Source organism: Oncorhynchus kisutch, linkage group LG22 (genome assembly GCF_002021735.2).
Source record: "Oncorhynchus kisutch isolate 150728-3 linkage group LG22, Okis_V2, whole genome shotgun sequence".
In the NCBI taxonomy this organism is placed as follows: Eukaryota; Metazoa; Chordata; class Actinopteri; order Salmoniformes; family Salmonidae; genus Oncorhynchus; species Oncorhynchus kisutch.
Genome location: NC_034195.2, coordinates 43,213,178 through 43,239,695, shown reverse-complemented (window position 1 = coordinate 43,239,695; position 26,518 = coordinate 43,213,178). Strand labels below are relative to the sequence as shown.

Sequence of the window (26,518 nt, the reverse complement as noted above, 5' to 3'; positions counted from 1 at the left end):
CTAGTGGGAACTAGGACAATGTTTGATGTTTCAGCTTGGAGAGATTCATCTAGTGGGCACTAGGACAATGTTTGATGTTTCAGCTTGGAGAGATTCATCTAGTGGGCACTAGGACAATGTTTGATGTTTCAGCTTGGAGAGATTCATCTAGTGGGCACTAGGACAATGTTTGATGTTTCAGCTAGGAGAGATTCATCTGGTGCCCACCAGATGTCCGTGTGAAGTCCCCCAAAAACGGCCAACACATGGCCTTTAAGTTAAAGTTGTCCATTAATTAATCTCTCTGTTTTTCTCTCCCAAAACCCTTTCCTTCAGCTCTTTTACTTCTAAGACGTGTTTTCAACACACTCAGGGGCTTAACTATGGGAGAGAGAAAAGCTCCATAGAAGAAGTGAAGTATCTTAATTAAAGCACCCTCCACTTCTCCCCGCTCCTTTCTTCCAGGCCCAGAGAAGCAGGAGGAATGGTCCAATCCCACTTTAAGCCCCCCTTGTTTCCTGCCGCCAATGGAAAGTCCCATTAGATACAATGACGGAGAAAGGGTTCAAATTAAAACTAAGAGAGCTCCCTCCTTTGCCTATGTCATCCCCTCTCATTATTTCCAATATGAGAAAGTGAGATGGAGTTGAATGTGGCTTCTTCAAATCCACGACATGGCAACACTTGATGCTAATTAACAGAGACTTATTGTTGCAAACCAATGTATGTATAAGGGTTTAGTGGGCTTAGAGGAAAGCCCCAAAGTGAGGGTGAATAACTGTGGATAACTGACCCTCACTGGCCCTCACCCTGCCCAGCCTATGGGATGGAGCAAGCCACAATCTTTTGTCCTTCTGAATTAACCAACTACTACATAACTTGGGTGCGGCAGGGTAGCCTAGTGGTTAGAGCGTTGGACTAGTAACCAAAAGGTTGCAAGTTCAAATCCTGAGCTGACAAGCTACAAATCTGTCGTTCTGCTCCTGAACAGGCAGTTAACTCACTGTTCCTAGGCTGTCATTGAAAATAAGAATTTGTTCTTAACTGACTTGCCTAGTTAAATTAAGGTAAAATAAAAAACTTCTTATAGAACTCACATAGTCAGTTTAGATAAATATTACGATCTACAGTAGATGGCATAAGACAGTTATGTAGGATTCAGAAAATGGTAACTTAGAAACTATATACACAAAACTCCATCTCCCAAAGCCTCTTAGACCTGTTTCTCTTTTATCAAAGTGGAATAGAGAATAAGTAGAGCTATACTCACTTTAAAAACAAATAACACACTTCCTACATACTGTAGATATTTATTGAGTATAGTTAATGTATGGTTACCATTTTAAGGAGGATAAATCCATTACTTATTCAAGTTAAAAACAAATAATGTGATTCATCCTTCCCAATCAAAGGCTCTAGTTCCCTGAATCCTTTTCCCATTCCACTGTGGAGAATGACGCAGAAGCCTTGGAGACTGCACTTTCTGATGACTTATACATGACTTAGCTTTTACTCTATTATTCCCAGGCAGTCTTCCTTTTCTGTGAGACTATGCCTCCGAATTCATCCTCATCTGTTATTTTCATGACTGCAACATTCCCCTGCAAACAAATCAGGCCCTTTTTTCTTTGGGTGGTGGAAAGATGAGGTAATATGTCAGTATGTAAATTGTCAGTTCATATGAACCTTGCTCACACAGGCCTTTATATGAGGCTTGCTCACACAGGCCTTTACATGAGGCTTGCTCACACAGGCCTTTATATGAGGCTTGCTCACACAGGCCTTTATATGAGGCTTGCTCACACAGGCCTTTACATGAGGCTTGCTCACACAGGCCTTTATATGAGGCTTGCTCACACAGGCCTTTATATGAGGCTTGCTCACACAGGCCTTTACATGAGGCTTGCTCACACAGGCCTTTATATGAGGCTTGCTCACACAGGCCTTCACATGAGGCTTGCTCACACAGGCCTTTACATGAGGCTTGCTCACACAGGCCTTTATATGAGGCTTGCTCACACAGGCCTTTACATGAGGCTTGCTCACACAGGCCTTTATATGAGGCTTGCTCACACAGGCCTTCACATGAGGCTTGCTCACACAGGCCTTTACATGAGGCTTGCTCACACAGGCCTTTATATGAGGCTTGCTCACACAGGCCTTTATATGAGGCTTGCTCACACAGGCCTTTACATGAGGTTTGCTCACACAGGCCTTTATATGAGGCTTGCTCACACAGGCCTTTATATGAGGCTTGCTCACACAGGCCTTTACATGAGGCTTGCTCACACAGGCCTTTATATGAGGCTTGCTCACACAGGCCTTTATATGAGGCTTGCTCACACAGGCCTTTACATGAGGCTTGCTCACACAGGCCTTTACATGAGGCTTGCTCACACAGGCCTTTATATGAGGCTTGCTCACACAGGCCTTCATATAAGCCTTGCTCACACAGGCTTTTATATGAGGCTTGCTCACACAGGCCTTTATATGAAGCTTGCTCACACAGGCCTTCACATGAGGCTTGCTCACACAGGCCTTCATATGAGGCTTGCTCACACAGGCTTTTATATGAGGCTTGCTCACACAGGCCTTCACATGAGGCTTGCTCACACAGGCCTTCACATGAGGCTTGCTCACACAGGCCTTCACATGAGGCTTGCTCACACAGGCCTTCGCATGAGGCTTGCTCACACAGGATTTGTTTCTTTTTTTCTCCCTTTTTTTCCAGAGTCCCCCCCCCCCCCCCCCCCCAAAAAAAAAAAACACAAAGGAGATGAGGAGGGGGAGGTTGCCAATTCACTGAACAAACGATAGAAATCACATTTTGGGGAGCATTACAGAATAATTACACATATGCTTAGATGGGAGGCATTCATGAGGGTTGACAATATTTTAGGGATTAAAGATGTTAGTGGTGCAGCCCTCTCCAAGGAACAGGGATCGTTGACACATTCAAATGCAAAAGCGTAGCCGTTTGGAGAGTGAAATGCCGTCTGTCTCTGGTGCTTACTACAAACTTGGGAAGGGCTTTCTTGGGCCCAGACACCGGGCCCTTAATGCCTAAAGCTATTCCTTCATATAAAGCAGGGGACAAAGGCTGGCAGCTTCATGGTGTAAAAGTAATTACCTTTGCACTGATCAGAATAATTCTACCCACTGCAACAAGCACCTGACCACAAATACCACAGGGTAAGTTTCAGTATTTTTATTTTATCTAATGCTGTAGTCGTCCATTTTAACTTAATGTTGTAGTAATAAGCAAGCATAATACACAAATTAAATTAACCATCACAAATGTAATTTTACGGATTTCTTAAACATATATTTTCCATGTGCTCAACAGATACACAATAGCGTTTGAGGATTTTCATCCTGCTTTGTTCTGCAGCTTAAATCAAACTCCTTCATCATTTGACCTTCTTCATGCCTCCACAGTAGATCAGAAACATAACCAGACTGTAAGAGGGGGACTAGATTTAATGTTTTCTTTCTTCTCCGTGCCAGTGTGGCTCTTCCTGGCTGAAGTCGGGGCCATGAAATCCCTTTTTTGTTGATGTTTAGACATGGAAATGTAAAGTATTCATGGCAATTATAGGCATGAGAAATTGATGAAATTACAGTCTGTTCCTTGAAAGAGGCAGAGCGGGTGCGGAACAAAAGGCAATTGGCTGTGTCAGCAGTGTGGTGGTGGCTTTCTAACAGGTGAAGAGCCCCGTGTGTGGGATGACTGGGATTGGCACGTGAATGTGGCGGGACAGCAGACCCCCTGCTGGGCCGGCACAAAGAGGGGGCACACACCAGAACCGCCAGGACATTGACTGAGATGAGCACCCACTCTTTCTCTGAGGGAAATCTTTGGGCCTCTTCGACTGTTACAGATATGGCACATTTCACCAACCGAAGACCTTCAAATGGGAGGTGAATAGCCTAGAGCACGCTTTCATTTCCCTCAGCCCTTTTCAAAGGAGCGGCAATATGGGATGAATGAGCGCTACTTGAGAATATCCTCCAGTTCGCCTTTCTTTCTCTTTGTATATGTGGGTGTGTGTGACTTTAGTCCTCGTGAAATTATTAAACAAAGCTGATGTAGGAACCTGAATGAAGGCAGAGCATGCTGAGCGTGTGACTATAATCTGGTGAGTGATGTTGAGGTGGACATGATAAAGTTTTCAAAGTGAAAATGAAATGAAAAAACATGTATTTATCTATTCACATTGTGAAGGGAATTGTATTAGCCTTGACCCTATTTGAATATTACCACTATTTTGAATACTGAATTGTCTGTTCTGTAGCATTTGTCATCCTGCTTGGTGTCAATTATATAGGATTTGAAGAAACAATTCCATACTTCTTCAAGATAGTCATTTTGTTAAAATATATTTTTTGGGGGGTTAAAAATACTCTTTAAGTATCTCATGTGGCAGGTGATTTTGTGCCTTTATATTGAATAGTTTTCCACATGAGAGACTTTACAGGTGACACAGCAGAGTGCAAACAAGCCTTTCATTCAGAATCAATGCACCACTGGGGTGGGAAAAGAAGTGAAAAGCAACTTCATGGCCTCTCTGTGGCAACTCCTTCAAGTCAGACCACCTGATAAACCTTGTTAATGAGAACACACACACACATACTATGGAAAAAGTCAGATAGTTCTACTGCTGCACCCTGTGTGGAGGGCTAAGATAACTGTGACTTGAGATGTGGCAGACAATAAAAGTCCAGGGCACCACTGTGGGCCTCTATGGGTTCCATTCACAGCCATGCTTCCATGAATACAGCAAAATCTGAAATGAAACTTTTAATCTCTGCATCACATACAGACCCCTAAAAATGGGGACTTCCTTTTTAACAATTTCCCCCACCAACATGTTGTGTTCTCTCTGCTCCTAATAGTCTTTCAATTTCTCTCTGACCCAGCGAGGGTTATAGTTATAGGGTTATAGTTATAGTCGACTGAAAGACTCCCGTTATAGAATTATAAAGCAAGGAAGGAAGAAAAAAGAAGGGAAAAAATGTTTGTTTTTTGGGGGCCAAAAGTGGTTCAGTCTTAAAAGAGTGAAGGCAATGTTTCCTGGATATGGACAAGAAAAAGGGTGCAAATCAGGAAGCAAGAATTGTCCTAAAATGTTTCTCCTTATCTCCGTCCTCTTTCAGAAAGTTACTTCAGCCTGTTGAAGGTCAGATTACAGAGCGTGGCTCCTGTTAAAATATGCATGGTTTTATTCAGACTTAAAAGTTGAGAAAAGGTCCCATAAAATGTCTGGGGGGCCATTGGCCAACCTGGACTCAGGGGTAGACATAAAATAGTAAATGTAAATCCGGGACAATTAGTTTGATATGTTACATTTTGTATGGCATGTATTAATTTGTGGATGTCGATCATCCATTACGAATGATACAGTTGAAGTCGGAAGTTTACATACACCTTAGCCAAATACATTTAAACTCAGTTTTTCACAATTCCTGTCATTTAATCAGAGTAAAGATTCCCTGTTTTAGGTCAGTTAGGATCACCACTTTATTTTAAGAATGTGAAATGTCAGAATAATAGTAGAGAGAATGAATTATTTCAGCTTTTATTTCTTTCATCACATTTCCAGTGGGTCAGAAGTTTACATACACTCAATTAGTATTTGGTAGCATAACTTGGGTCAAACGTTTCGGGTAGCCTTCCACAAGCTTCCCACAATAAGTTGGGTGAATTTTGGCCCATTCCTCCTAGAGCTGGTGTAACTGAGTCAGGTTTGTAGGCCTCCTTGCTCACACATGGTTTTTCAGTTCTGCCCACAAATGTCCTATAGGATTGAGGTCAGGGCTTTGTGATGGCCACTCCAATACCTTGACTTTGTTGTCCTTAAACCATTTTGCCACAACTTTGGAAGTATGCTTGGGGTCATTGTCCATTTGGAAGATCCATTTGCGACCAAGCTTTAACTTCTGATGTCTTGAGATGTTGTTTCAATATAGCCACATAATATTCCTCCCTCATGATGCCATCTATTTTGTGAAGTGCATCAGTCCCTCCTGCAGCAAAGCACCCCCACAACATGATGCTGCCACCCCCGTGCTTCACGGATGGGATGGTGTTCTTCGGCTTGCAAGCCTCCCCCTTTTTTCTCCAAACATAACGATGGTCATTATGGCCAAACAGACCAGAGGACATTTCTCCAAAATGTACAATCTTTGTCACCATGTGCAGTTGCAAACCGTAGTCTGGTGGTTTTAATGCCGATTTTGTAGCAGCGGCTTCTTCCTTGCTGAGCAGCCTTTCAGGTTATGTCGATATAGGACTCGTTTTACTGTGGATATATATAGTTACTTTTGTACCTGTTTCCTTCAGCATATTCACAAGGTGGCGGCAGGGTAGCCTAGTGGTTAGAGCGTTGGACTAGTAACCAAAAGGTTGCAAGTTCATATCCCCGAGGTACAAATCCCCAAGGTACAAATATTTTGTTCTGCCCCTGAACAGGCAGTGCCACTGTTCCTAGGCCGTCATTGAAAATAAGAATTTGTTCTTAACTGACTTGCCTAGTTAAATAATGGTATAAAAAAAGAAGGTCCTTTGCTATTCTTCTTAGATTGATTTGCACTTTTTGCACCAAAGTACGTTCATCTTTAGGAAACAGAACGCGTCTCTTCCTGAGCGGTATGCGTGATCCCATGGTGTTTATACTTGTGTACTATTGTTTTTACAGATGAACGTGGTACGTTCAGGTGTTTGGAAATTGCTCCCAAGGATGAACCAGGCTTGTGGAGGTCTACATTTTTTTTCTGAGGTCTTAGCTGATTTATTTTGATTTTCCAATGAGGCACTGAGTTTGAAGGTAGGCCTTGAAATACATCCACAGGTACACCTCCAATTGACTCAAATTATGTAAATTTGCCTATCAGAAGCTTCTAAAGCCATGACATAATTTTCTGGAATTTTCCAAGCTGTTTAAAGGCACAGTCAACTTAGTGTATGTAAACTTCTGACCCACTGGAATCGTGATACAGTGAATTATAGGTGAAATAATCTGTCTGTAAACAATTGTTGGAAAAATTACTTGTGTTATGCACAAAGTAGATGTCCTAACCGACTTGCCCAAACTATAGTTTGTTAACAAGAAATTTGTGGAGTGGTTGAAAAACTAGTTTTAATGACTCAAACCTGTAAACTTCTGTCTTCAACTGTATGTTACGAATTACAATGTGTGATATGTCACAAATTGCAATTTGTACAATGTGTTACAAATGTGTAAAACGTATGATATGTTAAAAATTCCAATTTGTTGTGGCTAACATTGGCTAGGTGTCTATTGCTAACGTTTGCTAGGTGGTTGACATTAGGGTTAGTGTTTAAGGTTAGGGATAAGGTTAGGAGTTAGGTTAATGGGTTAGCTAACATGCTAAGTAGTTTCAAAGTAGCTAAAATGTAGTAAGTAGTTGCAAAGTTGCTAATTAGCTGAAATTCGAACACGCAACCTTTGAGTTGTTAGACGTTCGAGTTTTATGCCCAACCATCCAACCCCAACCAACCAACCGCCCTACTTTCAGATTTGCTTCGAGTAACCGTCTGTGTTATGTAACCATACCAAACATAACATATCATACTAATTTGAGTGTCCCGGGTTAGGTTTTACTATGTTACGTCTAGTTTTTGAGACTAGACTGCATTGGCAGCCCCAGGCCCTTTGTAAAGGGGACTCCTCCTCATCTGAAGGATGAATGATTTCATGACTGAGTGAGAATGGGAAAAAAAAACACCCCTCAAGAATGAATCTCAGCTCTCAAGTGATTATTTTAGTTATTTTCTCTCTGGGCAGTAACACCTACATTGTATTCAGAGAGACAGAGAGCCTCCGAAAGGAAACCCCTCCACTTCAAGGCAGCTGGGCATGCCACATACTCAGTCCAGCCTCTTCACTCTTGGGTGGGTTTTGTACAAAGCTCAGATTCAGAGGCCTCTGCTTCACTCACTCTGGCAGAAAGTGACTATAAATTCACATTGTGGGACTTTTACAGAGCTTGCTGGCTTCTTCAAATGTAGGCCTCAGTATATAGAGTCTCAGTAGCATATTATTTTATTACACTTATCCACACTTGTTTTTTACTCCCACAAATACAGCACATGAGAAAAAGACTAAATGATGTTTTACTGATAGCTGAGAGTTTTTAGTGTGGGCGTCTGAGGCTACTACAGAGGGCTTGCCTTTTCAGGTTTCTTCAACCAGTGGGCACCCTCCTCTGTGACTGTCTGTCTGTCAGACAGCTGAATACAGAGGGCACTGAGATACCCTATTTAGGGAGCATCCCAGAGTTCAAAAGGTCCTGCTGTATGTTTGGGGTCTTTCTGTCAGCAATCTTGACCATCATTGGACACGACAACCGCTGAAGGCTTCACAGGCTGGTCACTTCATGAAGTCCCTTTGAGACAATTATTAGATTATTTTTATACCTACACCAGGTGAAGTCCACCTGCCTCTCCTGCAATGCCACTGTTTGTATACTCTATAGCAGTTCTCCAACCTTTCATCACAACAGCAGGATAATTGTATGAAATCTATGTAATCTGCTTCTTTCAGTTACTCCTAATGCTACTTTTCATTATCTCTCAGATGGATGCGCAATAGCATGGAGGTTATTCATAACATTTGACCAGCACGGTAAATTCACCACTATGTTATGATGATATTTAAATAATGTAAGAAACAGAGTCATACTTGGACTGTCAACAAAGCATGGAATAGTCCTGTAAATGTTGGTATTTACTTTATGTTTGTAAAGTATATTCTGTTTTGGAAAAGATTGTGGTAACAGGTGGAAAAAAAATTGTGGCTTGAAATATCTTCAAACATTTCCAGTAATTTAAATTCATGTTACCCCTTGATTTAAAAATAATTACTTCTAGAGTATCATAGAACGTTAGACGAAAAGGAACAGCATATACTGAAAATGATGTCTAATTTCATTCAGAACCTGTCCTAGCATGGTGTCATGACAACAATGATATTCAATGGGGTTACTACATCAAAAGTTATTACACCTTTGATTCAGAAAACAAGGATACCAGCACAAGAGCAGCTTGGGATTGGAGGTTTCTCCATATGTGGGAGGGGACGGGGGGCCAATATCACCCACCTCTTCAGGAAGTGTCCTGTGAAAGCCTAGAATGGTGGGGAAGGGGCTCTCCGTGGCCCCGTGGAGTCCTCACAGCCAGCAGGCACTGCGGCTGGCAGCATTATGCCATTGGAGGAGGAGATCCAGGGCTGCCAGTCCCCTGCCCCTGTTTCCCCATGCCTTTCAACCCCGCTCCCTGCCACACAGAGAAGGAGATTAGGATTAATCTTCCGTCTGACATGCTGATATTAACACCATTTTTTCTGCCTTTCCTCTCATTTGCTGTACATTTTGGGCTTGTTAGAAAGGAAAAGGAGGGGCAGAGAACAAAATCTAAGTCTGCGCCATGGATTACTCCTAGAGAGGAGGGGGGCAGGTTCAAAGGGGGTTTTCTTGTGATGGGGACAGAAGGACAATCATTTTGGCAGAGAACAGTATGGTGTCAGGATCACTCTCTGTTGATGTGATTTGGGATATGTGGGTTCAAATTGCCACACAGGGAAAAGAGAAGGGCTTTAGATAAACCCAGCCATTCGATAGGCCTGTCTGTCTGAAATGTTTGACTGAAATAATTATTTGATAAAGGTGTAGAATATTGAGGTAAAATATTTGCTCAGATCCACATAAATTATATCCAAATATCAGTCAAAATATTTTCTAAATGCACTAACTAGTTTAGAATTGCATAGTAATGGAGTAAAGCAGGTTTAGGGAGCAGAACCAGAACTGGAAGTTTAAATCCTGAAAGTCTTGACATAGATCATTTAATGTCAGATAGACATATTGCTAGTTGTGGGGAGTGCAAAACCAAACAAAGTTAATTAAAACTGCTTTTGACTGTTATGTTGGCCATTGTTTTTTGTGTGTTTTTAATTTTTAATTTTTGCTTAGTAACATGCATATCTTATCTATTTGCATTCAACAACGTGGCTTTGAATGAGAATGACTGACATATATCACAAGATATTCTGTGAAGTTGTGGACTCACTTCCGGTTGCAATTCCCTTTTATTTTTTACACATGTGGATTAAGGACTGACCCTATTTCCTTTGAATAATAACAAAAACACTTAACTCTATTAACCTAAAATAGCAGCAGTTGTGAAAAATAACCACATTTAACAAATAAAAAAGTGAAGTAAAGAGTTTTTGTAAAGTAAACCATTGTTTAAAATGTTTTTAAAAACTATAAGGTGTGAGAAACAGCAACAAGCAATTGTTTGTGAAATGATATCACGTGAGAGTTCACACATCTTCAGGCGTATTACACTGTTGTAAAGCATTCTCTCCTTTGTCTTAACCTGACATTATTGCTCTTTTAGTGGGAAAAGTTACATGTCATTGTCTGGGATTTTACCTCTCCCTCACCTCCTTTTTGATTATCCCTGTGAGAAACCCTGTTCCTGTATAGTATACACTTTCAATTACACTTTACACTTAGGGGTCTAGGCCAGGGAACCATCAGAAAAAGACACACACAGACGTTGAAAAGGCAAAGGGCCTTTGCTGTTATGCAAATATATCAAACGGTAAACGGTTGAGTGAGAATTATATTTGAATTAAATGAGGCTTTGGCTTTCTATAACACTGAATTGCAAGGCAAAGTCTCAATACAGAATCCCCACGCCGCGGCCATGCATATTATGCACTTGACGAAATGTGAACTGACATAAATACCATGGCTCACTTTCAATCCGATTACTCGGCTAAACCACATCAATACCATCCATCCAACAGGCGCTAGCGTCCCCCATTCAAGTGGCCAGAGAACAACCCCAGCTCCTCCTTGGTACACAAGCACCCTCGCTGCCACTGCAGAGCCCCCACGCTCAACCCATCAGCCAAACTCAATGGAACCCTTTCGACAAGGTGCTTTCCTCAGCTCTCCAAGCTCAGGCCTAAAACAAAGCTAAAGATTGTGTCGATGTGCCCAAACTCCCACTGCAGCCCCGTCAGCCCATACAAGCACTCAGGTTTAAAAAAGACTATTCCTTCCAAGGACTCAGAGCTCTTTTTGTGTGCCATCGTATTGAGTAGGTTTTCCCAATGTGTCCCCATTATAACGATCAACAAGAATAATGCTCCAGGTTAGCATAACCGAGGGGTCATTTCTGGCAGCATTGATCGCTTGATAGCAACCAGACCTTTATTTAAACTGGTGTTGACAACCACAAAGATTCCCCCTTTTGGGGATTTGTAGCAACGCTTGGGTTTTGCGTGGAGCACATTTTAACCAGAGGCATTTACAAGATTTTTCTAAACAACCTGCCAGGTGCAGAGGCCTCCCTAAAGATCCAGCAACGTGGTGGAACGTTATGAGGCCCAATGAGATTAGAATGAGAATTAAATACGTTTGCCACGTTGATGTTCCCTGAGCTCCCATGACCAATTTAGGACTAATGAGCATTCTATGAGTGCTTTCCAAAAGCCCAATGTTTTCAGCCATCCATTTTAATGAGCGAACAGAACCAGGTTTTGAATTGAAACGGTTATTTGAGCTAAGAGGAGGGTACAAAGACAATACAGAGGAAAATGTTTCCCATATACAGTTACTACCATGATGCACCACGAGCAAAAGCAAAGCCAGTAAAACTGATTGATAATTCTCATATACCATTAGTCAATAAGCAAATATGTTGTTGAATGATACTGTAGTTGAAAGACTTCTCTTTCATATTGTCTCATTTGAGTGTTTAGTTCAGTGCTTTAAACATTATGTATCATACTACAACCAAACAGAGTTGAATTACAGGTCCCACCTTTTCTGCATAGTCCCATGTAGATGGGCATACTATCAACAAACTGTCTGTTGATAATCAACTGCTTGCTAAGGTTACGGTTAAGGTTAAGAATAAGGGTAAAGGTTAGGGTTAGGGTTCATTTCAGAGAGGATAAGGGTTAAGGTTAGGGCTAGGGTTAGTGGATAGTTGTTGTTGACAGTTATTGAACAGATACTGAACAACTACAAACCATCTACTTGGGATTATCCAAAAAAAGTGTTACCAAAGGAACAAAATAAATGGTTAGTTGGCACTTATAGACACATAGGTATCAACTATTTAAGGGCTCCCGGGTGGGGCAGCAGTCTAAGGCACTGGCTAGAGGTGTCACTACAGACCCTGGTTCGATTCCAGGCTGTATCACAACTGGCCATAATTGGGAGTCCCATACGGCGGCGCCGTCATTGTAAATAATAACTTGTTCTTAACTGACTTGCCTGGTTAAATGCAAATATATTGCGCATTGATAAAATTCTATCCACAAAGGTGGGCACATCTGTTCCAAAACATCCCAGTCCTCTGGAGTAGGTCAAAGGTTACAGTATAGTTTTTATGCGACATTTTTATCTTGGGCTATATCATATTCCTGACCAATGTTGCTAGAATATAGCATAGGTCTTATTTCCATTCCCCCTTGGAAGCATATAACATTTAATTGGTTGATAAATGTTGACAGACTCAAACAAAAGTTGGGATTTCACCTCATACTTAAAATTAATGTAGCCATCATGACAAGGTAAGATGCCCAATTTCCCATCATTGTAATCATGCAGCAGTCAAACAAACAATAATGTGACGCTATGACAATATATTGATGAAGTAGTACATATTTAGTAGTTAACCTGTAGTAGTTAACTAAGCAAAACATCATTATGAATCTATGACCAGACAAAGGATGGACTAACTGACACTCGTGGGGGCTCAATAGAAACCCGTCATTAGCACAGATTGGCTGCCAAGTAAATTGGGGAACAGGTGCATTCAGAGCAACACACACTGAAACGCTTTGTCCGTGGACTTGTGCCTCTGTCCGTTTGAAAACGGGGGGTTATGTTTAATGCAAAGTTAATATCGATTTAATGCTTGTCAGAGCTCCTCTGTATCTTGGGCCATTCCTAATCCCTCCAATGTTCCGCAGTGGCCGGATCGTAGTCAGAAACAGCTGCTGAGCCAGACTTGAAGAGGGAGAGCACCACTCAAGAAGGCGGCTTATAGAAGGTGTAAAGACCGTCCATCTCCAAAGCAGCGTGTAAAATAAATAGACCATGTGTAAAAACAAAATTAGAAATTGATGATTTCCTTTTAAATATATAACCAGTAAAAAGTTTTTTTTTTTAAAACAGCATAACTTCCAACGATGCAGGCCTATAGGCCAATTTCTCTGAATGTTGTCATAGTCTGCAATGAAATTATAAAAACACTTATTATTATTGCTTTAAAGAAAAATAAATAGAGTTTATCTTAATGCTAATGATGGGTCTATTTACAGTATCTGCTCACTAAATACAGTTAAATATATTGAATAGAAAGTCAGGTAAAGAGTACAATACATTAGGCAAAAAAACGAGGTTGCAAGAAGGCCATACATTATTTATCAACATTTTCACAAATGTACGTCATTAACCTGAATATATAACAATGAATCTAGGAAACGGTTCAAATATTTTGCTGCAGTCTTACTGTATCTATCTACAGTATAATTATCATTTCAATGCACCCACCTCTTGTGTCTACGGACAAGCGTGGGGATATAATATTTGAAAAATGTGTTTTAAATGTGTTTAATTCAGCGACCGACCAACTGTTTCTCTAGACTATATTTGGTAAAGAGAAAACAATCGTGTCAGGCTTGGAAAGCTAGTAGAAATTAGTTTCGGTCACTGGGGCTAAGCTATATTTCCTGCAAACCATCTGCTTGATTTGTACAATAGGGGGATTTTCGAAGGTTCCTGAAATAATAAAACGCTTTGAACTTAACAGTGATGTTTTTTCTCTGTGAAGGTGGGTGCTGTGTTAATGTGTCTTAATATGGGTTCCCCAGGCGGGACATAAAACGCTTTGAACTTAACAGTGATGTTTTTTCTCTGTGAAGGTGGGTGCTGTGTTAATGTGTCTTAATATGGGTTCCCCAGGCGGGACATAAAACGCAAATCTAATGATCAATACATTTATCTAAAAATGTAATGATTTCACGGTTACGTAATTACTTGTCTGTTTACTCAGACATTAACTGTTTAATCTAAGTGGCTTATATATATACAAAACATGTCATTTGTCAAATGACCCTCTTCTCTTAAGGAGTGTTTATACGAATAATTTGTTTAATTCAAGAATGTTACAGTAATTAGTCTCCTCAGCCTATGAACATTTTTATTTATTTCATATTTCAATATTTTGCCTATAACAGGTAAAAGGCCTAAATACTGACACCATCTGAAAATTGCTAGACAAGGCACGATGAATAGAGGCTATAGCATTAAAACATGATATATAACCGTCACACACCATTAACCTCACACCACAAATGTAGGCCTACAGTGTAGACTTTGCACTGTCCTAATAAATACATTGTTCTATGGTATGAAAAGATTGAGTAGGATTAATTTGTGTTTATGTGGAAGTATTGCTAACGATGTCTTTACTGCCAGGGCTCTTTTGCATAAAATATCCACAGCCCAAATGGGATTCACCTATAAATAGCCTAAATAAACTCACTCGGCCATGCATGGGTAACATGCAAGACTGATGGATCAGATGGCTAATTGGAGCCTACTAATATTAGATCATTTGTAAAATATATACAAAAAATCTGACAATTAATTTTGGCGTTAGTAATGGACATGGTTACCATGCATCTATTTTCATGGGAAGCGCCTGGCGCATAATTTCATGGAGATTTGCCTTCTGTGCCATCACTTAGGACACACGCGGGCTTACCTTCCCCGCACTTTCAAAGCAGAAGTGTTGACTCTCCAGAAAGAAATGTGAAGGTAACCACTTTAAAATGAATGGTTAGGAGAACAAAACAGAGAGAGCAGCGGTCAAACGCCATTAGTCACAGGTCTTAGCCAACAGGCCTCAGGATTCACCTCTCCTAGCCGATCACAGAAAAGAACTTCGAAATAGAATCTTCCTCAAAGAAACTCTTTTGTTAACTTTCCCCCCTGTTTTATAATCTATTTCATCAATGGGCGGTTATCATTTTCCTCCTGCGGTTTGCAACCTATCCTAAAAGTTTTCGCTTTGACATAGGCCTGCCTACTAGGCTACAATAAAATGAACCCATGTGTAGCGCTGCATGGGTCTGACTTAGCCCTCTAAACAATGCTTCTACGGTTTAAATGGCAGTTACAGTGGAAAAAAACGTATGCAGCTTGTAAAAAAATCTTTAAAAATCGGCAACACAATTTTAAGGGTCCATAATAAACCATTTATAAGGCATTAACAAACAGTTTGTTCGCCATTTATTAACCCTTACTACCACATTTGTAAATGTTAGTAAGCTAGTTATTCACATTGACATAGGCCTATGTATATATATTTAAATCCTGTGATGTGTGCTTATTTTTTTATCAGGTACTACTGAAATGTCTACAAATGGCATGCCCATATTTTGTTGAGAAATTTCACTGATCCCTCAAAATATTTATTAAGTATTTATCAAGTATAAATAGCGTTAACTTTGGATTGGGGACTGCAAAAAATACTTTACTAATGATTAATAAAGGATTTATAAATGTTGGACTACTGATTCATATATAGTCAAGACACACTTTATAAATGCATTTTAAATGGTTTGTTACGGAACCTTAAAATATAGCGTTAACAAAAGATCATGCCCTAAACTTTTAACTCTTAAAATTATGATAATAATAATAATACTAATTTAATGACATCAATGTGAACTATAGCTGTCATACCACCAGGTTTGTTTTATTATTAGGCCTACAAAACTTGGCCTATCATTCATTTTTTAATGAAATGTCTTAAAGTCACATGGTTCATTCTCAAACCTTAGGCTAAATAGCATTATAGTGACTGTTACAATACATTAGGCTTCTAATTGCAAGTAGGAACATTGATTATTTTTCTGCCCTGTTTTGGTCTTTCAAGAAATAGGACACACATCTCCAAGGCACACACTGACACACAACAGTTATTTTCAATAAATGTAGTCATTAAATTCAAAACCGTTTTATCTATTGGTGTCTTACAGCACAAATGCACTTAAAGAATGAGACTCTAACCGCCCATTGAAATCAAACTGAATAATAGGATTTTTTTAGAAAGATTTGTGTCAGGGTAAGAAAGAACAAACAGCTGAGAGGATGACAGTTACTTCATGGATAAGAGGATAAGAGCGCAATGGCCAGAGCTGCACATTATTTTCAGCGGGACCAGCGACATGAAATGGGATCTCTCAGATTCACCGTTTTTAACACACCAGTTAAATATTCTGACATTAAAGCCTGTCTGATTTTCGCAGAGAAAAACAGACTGGTACAGACGACATATTGTGCTCATAATATCCTACCCAATAGGCTATGCTACAATGTTTTTTAAAACTCCGTTTCAATGAGCTACGAGGGAAAATGGTCATACAAAACAATAAGCCTAATAATAATAATAATAACAATAATAATAACAACAATAGCCTAATTACAACATTATTTTGAATACAAGTGAATGCGGATAATATTTACAAATAATTACAATTATGGCATTGCATCCTAATAGAAATGAGGCAATCACCATATTCTCAAAGTTCCTCCCACAAGCCCGAAACTAACGACATTATGCTGTTATATGCTCAAATGAATTTAAAATACACTTTTTTAATAAACCCTCTATTCACAGACAAACGTTGTGGAGTCCTTTAAAATAGCCTTTAATTAGTCTCTGTGTGCTGCCACCGTTATCACAGTGAAAACTATACCAAAAAGTGGTCAGTGTGCAAAATTGATGACTACACTTTCTTTGTTAAAAGGACATTGTCTAGCGCTTGCTTATGAAGTCTAATCCAATCATAAATTGCTTCTTCGAACCAATCAGCAGGCACTGAATTTCCCCTGAAAGAAACTCACGTCGAGAACTTTGTTGAACTTCATTGTTTGACTGTCAGTTTCGAAAAGGCTTTGCTAACGGTCCACTATAAAAAGCTTCTTCTAAATGGAATGGTCAGAAGAGAACTGTGAGTCTTTCCACTTGGATCCTATAGGCCACGGAAACTCATTCAGTGAGAAAGGGCTCTTTACAATTACTTTTCCTTATCCACCCAAAAAGGAGCAATGATGTTCCCTAGTGCACTTGCGGCTCCCGATATGTACCCCAGACTACTTCGACCGCCGACGGCTCACTCTCTGCCCCAGTCCTTGCATTCAGCGTTCGCCGCCCACTCAAGCTTTTTGGTTGAGGACCTGTTGCGGATCAGCCGGCCAGTGAGCTACTTGCACCGGACGATTCCGTTAACCAGCGTGTCTCCCCCGGGATCAGGAGCCACCACGCTGACCTGCAGTCACCACACTGACCAAGCTGTCATCACCACTTCAGCACAGACAAGAACGGGCTCTCCTCAGAACCCACTCTCCATCAACAACGACCCTAACTATCTGAAGTTTGGAGTTAATGCCATCCTAGCACCAGAAACGAGAAACGGTAAGTTTATTGGGAATGTATAGGCTACTGTAAACTTCATTATTTAGCATTTACAAACAGGACACCTGTTACGCAGGGATGTGAATTTGTGTAATGCATGGATCGAGATTATGAGGGAAGTGTCACAACATTTTAGGCCTATATGATCTGACAAAACGAAGTGAGTAATTTAATTCAATGTTTTCTTTCATTTTGAATCACAGCATCGTGTACACCTTCAATGCATCATGCCATGCACGGGAAAACCTTCCCTCTGCCATATTTTGACGGATCGTTTCACCCCTTCCTCAGAGCATCCTATTTTCCAGGTAAATCCACTTAATAATCCGATGTCATGGTCCATGTATTCATCTGATGTCGTTGTGCCTTAAAACAATCTGCCATTGGCTAGTTGAATCTAGAGGAAATACAACCGTTAGTTCAGAGGTTGGAAGCCGAAGAACATCGTGGAATCAGTCTCGCCAATTTGATGCCCTATTTAGCAGAGGCAGGAACTGCTGACATTTTGCACCGGTTCCCCTAATCTACAAATTAGCCGCAATTGTCATGGTCTAAATTTGAGGCGGATCCCCTCTCACAAGGAAGCTGCTTGCGTCTCTTCATTGCTTCTCTTTCCCACCGAGCCAGTGCACTTAGTTACTGATAACTCACAAAGCTTTCAGCACCATGACTAATTGGTCAGCTCCCTCCGGCAGCCACACACATTCTGCTGATAGGCATTTACCAGTCATGGACTAATTCCCCATTAGGAGCTATTCATTATTTCAATATTCTCACAAGACCACATAGAGGGTTATGCATGTTTATGGATCGTGCTGATGTGAAAAATCTAAAGTTTAGCTAACAATACAGTGGCTTGCGAAAGTATTCACCCCAGTGGCATTTTTCCTATTTTGTTGCCTTACAACCTGGAATTAAAATAGATTTTTGGGGGGGTTTGTATCATTTGATTTACACAACACGCCTACCACTTTGAAGACACTTTTTTTGTGAAACAAACAATAAATAATACCTTTTGCAGCAATTACAGCTGCAAGTCTCTTGGGGTATGTCTCTATAAGCTTGGCACATCTAGCCACTGGGATTTTTGTCCATTCCTCAAGGCAACACTGCTCCAGCTCTTCAAGTTGGATGGGTTCTGCTGGTGTACAGCAATTTTTAAGTCATACCACAGACTCTCAATTGGATTGAGGTCTGGGCTTTGACTAGGCCATTCCAAGACATTTAAATGTTTCCCCTTAAACCATTCGAATGTTGCTTTAGCAGTATGCTTAGGGTCATTGTCCTGCTGGAAGGTGAACCTCCACCCCAGTCTCAAATCTCTGGAAGACTGAAACAGGTTTACCTCAAGAATTTCCCGGTATTTAACGCCATCCATCATTCCTTCAATTCTGACCAGGTTCCCAGTCCCTGCTGATGGAAAAACATCCCCACAGCATGATGCTGCCACCACCATGCTTCACTTTGGGGATGATTTTCTCGGGGTGGTGAGAGGTGTTCGGTTTGCACAAGACGTGGCGTTTTCCTTGATGGCCAAAAAGCTCCATTTTATTCTCATCTGACCAGACTACCTTCTTCCATATGTTTGGGGAGTCTCCCACATGCCTTTTACCGAACACCAAACGTGTTTGCATATTTTGTTCTTTAAGCAATGGCTTTTTCTGGCCACTCTTCCATAAAGCCCAGCTCTGTGGAGTGTATGGATTAAAGTGGTCCTATGGACAGATACTCCAATCTCCGCTGTGGAGCTTTGCAGCTCCTTCAAGGTTATCTTTGGTCTCTTTGTTGCCTCTCTGATTAATGCCCTCCTTGCCTGGTCTGTGAGGTTTGGTGGGTGGCCCTCTCTTGGCAGGTTTGTTGTGGTTTCATATTCTTTCCATTTTTTAATAATGGATTTAATGATGCTCCGTGGGATGTTCAAAGTTTCTGATATTTTTTATAACGCAACCCTGATCTGGACTTCTCCACAACTTTGTCCCTGACCTGTTTGGAGAGCTCCTTGGTCTTCATTGTGCCGCTTGCTTGGTGGTAGCCCTTGCTTAGTGGTGTTGCAGACTCTAGGGCCTTTCAGAACAGGTGTGTATATATACGTAGATCATGTGACAGATCATGTGACACTTAGATTGCACACAGGTGGACTTTACTTAACTAATTATGTGACTTCTGAAGGTAATTAGTTGCACCAGATCTTATTTAGGAGAGTCATAGCAAAGGTGATGAATACATATGCACGCAACACTTTTCTGTTTTAAATTTTTTATATCTTTTTTTAACAAGTAATTTTTGTAATTTCACTTCACTAATTTGGACAATTTTGTGTATGTCCATTAAATGAAATCCAAATAAAAATCTATTTAAATTACAGGTTTTAATGCAACAAAATAGGAAAAACGCCAAGGGGATGAATACTTTTTCAAGGCACTGTAGATAGCACAGTAGCCTGGAGTCGTGCAAGTAAAATCTAATGATAGGCTATGGGCCGGTCTAATGCTACAGTGCTCTCTGTTATACAGTATATTTCAAGATTAATAATATAGGTTTATTTTTTTCCCGAAGTTATAGTGAATTCACACATAAATTGGCTTTCGAATGGCCAACAATAAAGACGATTAAAATAATCTAAAATGGATAAGGTGCAGATCTGGATTTAGAGACAGCTTACAAAACAACAAAACAACTTTAGCCTCATAGCTTTTCGTATTTAATGAAAAGGATGTGTGGCAAAAATAGGGCCCAGCCATCAGTATTCTCCAAATGATCCTGGCATGCAGACAGTTGTGATTAGTTTGAAAGTGTAGATCTCTTTTGTTGCAGTAATATATGGCTTTAGCGGCCTGTCCTAAGCCTTTTTTCAGTTAGTTCATTACTACACAATTACCGTTCACGCTTCATTAGCTACTCTATCTTTCATTGGGCCTTTCAATAGGGATACTCTGCCTTTTTACCATACCAATGCTATAAGGGACCAAGCAATGTGCTAATTAGCTGCTTCGTGCCAATTCACTCAAACGGACTGCATTTCGGATCTTAAAGAGAGACTTTGGTTTAAACTACGAAATAATTATCTCATATGCACCTTTAACCCCTCCACCCACTCGCTGAAGAAAAGGCCAGGCTAGCCTACTTTCACATTCACTTAGCCTATGTGTGCATTTTCTTGACTGACATGATGCAATGCTAATGGTATGTTGTTTTGAAAAATCTTTTAGCATCGTCTTCAGTGGTTCCTATCCCTGGTACCTTTTCATGGCCGCTGGCTGCAAGAGGAAAGCCCAGGAGAGGGATGCTCCGACGGGCAGTGTTCTCTGATGTCCAGCGCAAAGCCCTGGAGAAAATGTTTCAGAAACAGAAATACATCAGCAAACCAGACAGAAAGAAGCTGGCTGCAAAACTTGGGCTAAAAGACTCACAGGTAAAAATTGAAAAGTAATTTAGGCCCACATCAATACAAAATATAATCTTAATATAGGCTAGGCCTATTTTGGGATTATTACTGGTATGTTATACTATTGTTATTAGAATCAACCATTAGGCCTATTAGGTAGCCTAATAATATTTAATGTATTTTTCAAGGTGAAAATATGGTTCCAAAACCGAAGAATGAAATGGCGCAATTCCAAAGAGAGGGAGTTGTTGTCGTCCGGAGGTTGCCGGGAACAAACCCTTCCAACTAAAATGAACCCCCACCCGGACCTCAGTGACGTCGGGAAGAAGTCCTGTGAGGAGGAGGTGGATGCGTTCAGGCGGGACAGCCCGCGCTCAGCCTTCTGCCGCTCGCCATCAGAGCGCGAACTTTTGAACAGTGTGGAGTCGCACCTCTCTTCGCCTTGCAACTCCAGCAAGCACTCCGACTTCTCAGAATCAGAGGATGAAGAGATTACAGTGTCTTAGTTGTGCATAACACATACATTATGCGTATATAAAGTTGTTTAAACACATACTGTATATTGTCACATATATTGTATATAGACATTATTACCCAAATGAGACCCATGCATTCTTTAATTTGAACACATAGCCTATTTGTCTGTGATATAACCAATTCTCCTATATGTTAAATGTAGGGGGTCATATTGGTTGTGGCAGATATTTCAGTACTTATTAAGCAAATTTGACATATTTTTGCAGCTTTTACTCTTTGTACCATATTTTGTAAGGGGCATTTTTATACCAAGAGGATTATATCCGATTACAATGCTATTGTGAAAAGGCCAGGCTCTTACGATCCAGATGCAATGTCTTTAATCTATGTTCAATGTATAACTTAAAAATACATATATTATTTGTATGCTTTCTTTAAATGTTTGTATTTTGAGAGTATTTTTTTCCAAATAAAACTAGAAAATGTAAAAGAACAACTTCTGCTTTCTTGACAATGGTCCAACAAAACACAATAACACTTAATAAATAATTTATGAATGTCAATAGGATTCATTATATTTCTACTACAAAAAGTAGACGATGATAGAGGAGGTGTCACTGCTGTTCTAATACAAAAGACAGGTCAGTATGAAAGAACGCATTGTCTTCCACTGTCTTAAAACGGACAATGAAAAGGTGCAGTCACTGTGGCCCTCCATTCTGGTTGTACACACTTCTACTGTACAGATGGCAGGTATACGGGGTATAGACCGGAGGACATACCAGTCACATAGGTAGCCTAAATAATAACAGAAAATTACATAGGTAGCCTAAATAAAAGAAAATTGAGACAGAGTTGAGACAATGGAACTGGGCTTAACACACTGAACATTGCTGAACAATATTTAAAACCACATGAGATCAAATAAAACTTTATGCATTTAAAATAACTTACACTGATTTAGAGGATTTCTCTGAATACAAAAAAATGAAAAGTACAGTATCGTGACCAGATTTATTCTCAGTCTCATGATATTTCACCTAAATTATTGACAACATATTAACATACAATCTATAAACCAAACTGTACACAAATGACTACTCTATTTCTGTACAAGATTTATAAATGTTTTCAAAACGTGGGATTCAGATCAAATATTGACTTTTTTTTTACATAAGCAAAATACACATATCAAATAATTATTAAACCTTATTAACAACTAGATTCAATAGCACACCTTTTCACAACATTCCAACATCCAAACTTTGTGGGACCAAGAAAAGAAAAACAAACATTTTCTATTTGTGCTTGCATCACCCTTTTACAATCCAGTAAGATATGGTAGTGAAAATACAAACCTCAAAATATTCACAGATCAATGTACTTACAATACAACTTTTGACAATAACGTAAAAATGGAAGGGAATTTTTGTTTTGGCTTTAGTCAAAAATTCCAAATGAAATTTGCATAGCATTTGTTTCTAAGAACACTCAGAGGATGAACAGCAACAACACTGGCAGATAATGGGGACCTTGTGAGGGGGAGCAACCAAAGTGGTGCCTCGTAGTAGCATAAGCCACTCTGAAAAAACTCCATCTTATTAGGGAATCAATTCTAGTCACTCCAATACAGCAACACTGAGGATCCCATTAACACTTGATGCAAATGGTCCTGGTGCTAATTCTCCAGAGTGAATGACTAGACACGCCAGCCTCTGTCTCAAAGCCATGCAGTCGCTCTGATTCCTTTCTAGACTGGGACCTTTCAGATGTGGGTCTACATGTCCAAAGTGCCTCTATAAGAGAAACACTGGGTTGAAGCATTTCATGCAGGGATTGCGCTCCGTTTTGAGCTGAATAAAAGACAAACAAGCACGGTTGGGATACTGTTTGAAACGCTCATGAGGTAATATATATATAAAAAAAATCTGTCAATAAGTTCACATTTTCCCAAGCAGAGCACCAAAAAATCCTATAAGCATCACTGATTAAAAAAAATCCCTAACAAAAGCCTAGACCTTTTTGCTACCCGCTAGGTGCACAGAAAGGATGTGTTTTCATCAAAGTCTGAACAAGCTAGCAGCCAGCACCTAAACTCTGCACAGCCTCTATAGAAATCATGTTCATTAAAGGCATGCGTGTTACCACCGTTGTTATAAAAGTAGCAAGGCATCATTTGAAAGTTAAGCATAAAAAAATATGTCCACCATGGTGTGTGCCTCTCCTCTAAGAAGATGCACACAGGTCAAGCTGCTAGGTAAAGTCCCCCCTTATATCTCAGCTCGCTGGTCACCATAGCAGCACCAACCTGTAGCACGCGCTCCAGAAGGTATATTTCTCTGGTCACCCCCATAACCAATTCTTCCTTTGGCCGCCTCTCCTTCCAGTTCTCTGCTGCCAATGACTGGATCAAACTACAAACATCTCTGAAACTGGATACACTTATCTCCCTCACCAGCTTTAAGCACCAGATGTCAGAGCAGCTCACAGATTACTGCACCTGTACATAGCTCATTTATAATTTAGCCCAAACAACTACCTCTCCCCCTACTGTATTGATTTTACTCCTTTGCACCCCATTATTTATATCTCTACTTTGCACTTTCTTCCACTGCAAATCTACCATTCCAGTGTTTTACTTGCTATATTGTATTTACTTTGCCACCATGGCCTTTTTTTGCCTTTACCTCCCTTATCTCACCTCACTTGCTCACATTGTATATAGACTTATTTTTCTACTGTATTATTGACTGTATGTTTGTTTTACTCCATGTGTAACTCTGTGTTGTTGTGTGTCGAACTGCTTTGCTTTATCTTGGCCAGGTCGCAATTGTAAATGAGAACTTGTTCTCAACTTGCCTACCTGGTTAAATAAAGGTGAAATAAAAAGAAATAAATAGAAAGCTCTATGCAGCTGAGTGAATGTATATCCAGTTATTGCTACTCAGTTTGGACCACATAAGCTATAGCCTAGGTTAGGTCACAGTCAAGGCAACCGGTTTGACATCTGATAAACTATAGCCTAGGTTAGGTCAGTCAAGGCAACCGGTTTGACATCTGATAAACTATAGCCTAGGTTAGGTCACAGTCAAGGCAACCGGTTTGACATCTCATGAGCTATAGCCTAGGTTAGGTCACAGTCAAGGCAACCGGTTTGACATCTCATGAGCTATAGCCTAGGTTAGGTCACAGTCAAGGCAACAGGTTTGACATCTCATGAGCTATAGCCTAGGTTAGGTCACAGTCAAGGCAACAGGTTTGACGTCTCATAAGATTTGTCATTTATTTATATGGTTGACTGTCTTTGCCTGTGATTGTAAACAGACTCCTAATAAACACTGAACATAGTAGAGTACTGAGTTGAAATTATTCAGGTTATTGAACTTTGACTGGGATTTTTATCTTGGGTTACCAGCACCCAGTATGGCCCAAGGCTATTCAATTCCAGTCCTGGAGGGGAGAAACATTTCAGTTTTTTGGTTTCTATCTGGTAGTTAATTGTATTCAAGTGGTTTCCAGATCTGAATTAGAAGGAGAGGATGAAAAAACAGAAGTATTTCATCCCTTCAGGGCCGGAATGTAATAGCCCTGTAAGGCCTACACTCTTAGAATAAAAGGTGCTATCTAGAACCTAAAAGGCTTCTTCGGCTGTCCCCATAGGAGGACCCTTTGAAAACCCCTTTTTGGAAAGTAGTGAGTTCCAGCTATTATGCAATATGTCTGCCTAAAGATATGAAATCACAGAGGTCCAAATTCTAACTTCAAATACATCTTCAAATACATAACCTCATATCAGTCTCCCATTGATGTCAATGGATGATTAACACAAAGTTATCTCAAGTTAGGATGTGTCCCAGCCACAGTGAGTATTATCTGACCCAGTGAGACTCATAGTGTGCACTCCAGTGATAAGTCCAGCACGGTGTTGTCATGGTGATCCTGGTTGCTGTTGGAGTCGCTGTCGTAGCTCTGAGTGCTGGCGGAGCAGTGGGCCGCTTCCTTTAGCTTCATCAGCATGTTCATCTGTGGAGATTAGAGGTCAGATAGGTTGTCCCCTACATACAGACACCGATGCTAACCATAAAAGCATCAATAGGACAGTAGATAGTCTTTAAAAGCACCTTAATGAAAGACTTTGATCTTGGATACAAACATCAAGTGAAGCCTTTGTCCATGCAGACCATCATCATATACAGGATTATTGTGTAATGTCATACCAAACAGACTTTCTTGAATATTTCCAAATCCAACTGATATTTGGGATGAAGATTGTCAGGAAGGCTAACATGAGGAAGGGATTATAATTCACTTACCAGGGGGTCTCCGTTAGTGTCTCCCTGGGGAAGCTGCTTGCTGGGACAGCCGTCTTTGGAGATGGAGTATCCATCGAATCCCACGTCCACTGGCCGGAGCTTCAGCAGCTGGGTCCATTCGTGCTGCAGGGGGCTGGCTGCCCAGGGATAGCTCTCCACCACCCACTGTGCTGGATCCTCCCATGGGGCTCTCCTCCCATACAGCTAGGAGACAGACAGGTCGACAGACAGACAGACGACTCGGTTAGAATCATGCTAGCTGATCAGTGACTTTCCTTAAAAACTACTCCTTCAAGGGATTTTCTTTATGTTTACTATTTTCTACATTGTAGAATAATAGTAAAGACATCAAAACTATGAAATAACACATAAGGAATCATGTAGTAACCAAAAAAGTGTTAAAAAATATGTGTGTGTGTGTGTGGGGGGGGCTTATTATATACATGCATGTATTGCATCTCTCTGTGTATGTGTGTTAGTTACTAACCATCATTCAAAGGCCTTGTTCTACTGCAAATGTGAATTGATGCCACATTTCCAGCGTTGTGTAATTTTACAGTACCTGCAGCCCCTCTCGGACAGCCTCCAGCATGTAGGGAATGATGGAATAGTTCCACAGATCTGTGAACCACACTCTGGATCCCTCCACATCCATGGGGCAGGACAGGAAGAGGCGGGGGCCTGAGAGGAAGATAGAGTGACAAATGTCAACAAAACATCTCTTTTCATTCAATAGAACCTTCGATCTTGTCCCATATATGTTTTCTATGTTGACACATTTCACATAGACAATAGAAAAGCATGCATTCAGGCACAGTTAAATATCTA

The 26,518-nt window shown here is 40.4% G+C and overlaps 2 protein-coding genes across 4 annotated transcripts in view; one reads left to right on the top strand and one right to left on the bottom strand.

The window, feature by feature from the left end:
- Positions 1-16,981: 16,981 nt before the first annotated feature.
- LOC109867832 (homeobox protein DBX1-B) lies at positions 16,982-21,867 on the top strand. Its single transcript, XM_020457152.2, has 4 exons — positions 16,982-17,515; positions 17,719-17,823; positions 20,725-20,927; positions 21,089-21,867. The coding sequence occupies exons 1-4, from the start codon at positions 17,149-17,151 to the stop codon at positions 21,404-21,406; spliced, it is 993 nt and encodes a 330-aa protein (XP_020312741.1). The 5' UTR covers positions 16,982-17,148; the 3' UTR covers positions 21,407-21,867.
- Positions 21,868-22,193: 326 nt separating this feature from the next.
- Positions 22,194-26,518, bottom strand: part of LOC109867015 (neuron navigator 2) — a 77,340-nt gene continuing 73,015 nt past the window's right edge. For 2 of the 3 annotated variants that reach the window (XM_031801139.1, XM_031801140.1), the window contains 3 exons: positions 26,253-26,371; positions 25,691-25,894; positions 22,378-25,400 (listed from right to left, as the gene is read on the bottom strand). In XM_031801139.1, coding sequence (XP_031656999.1) covers positions 25,266-25,400; positions 25,691-25,894; positions 26,253-26,371 — 458 coding nt within the window. In that variant the 3' untranslated portion in view covers positions 22,378-25,265. Of the gene's footprint in view, positions 25,401-25,690; positions 25,895-26,252; positions 26,372-26,518 lie in introns of all 3 variants that reach the window. The other variant, XM_031801138.1, reaches the window with a different exon arrangement.

Coding starts and splice junctions, on each gene's coding strand:
- LOC109867832 (XM_020457152.2), top strand. CDS start 17,149: ATGATGTTCCCTAGTGCACTTGCGGCTCCCGATATGTACCCCAGACTA. Junction 17,516..17,718: donor AGCACCAGAAACGAGAAACG/GTAAGTTTATTG, acceptor TTTGAATCACAG/CATCGTGTACACCTTCAATG. Junction 20,928..21,088: donor TTGGGCTAAAAGACTCACAG/GTAAAAATTGAA, acceptor GTATTTTTCAAG/GTGAAAATATGGTTCCAAAA.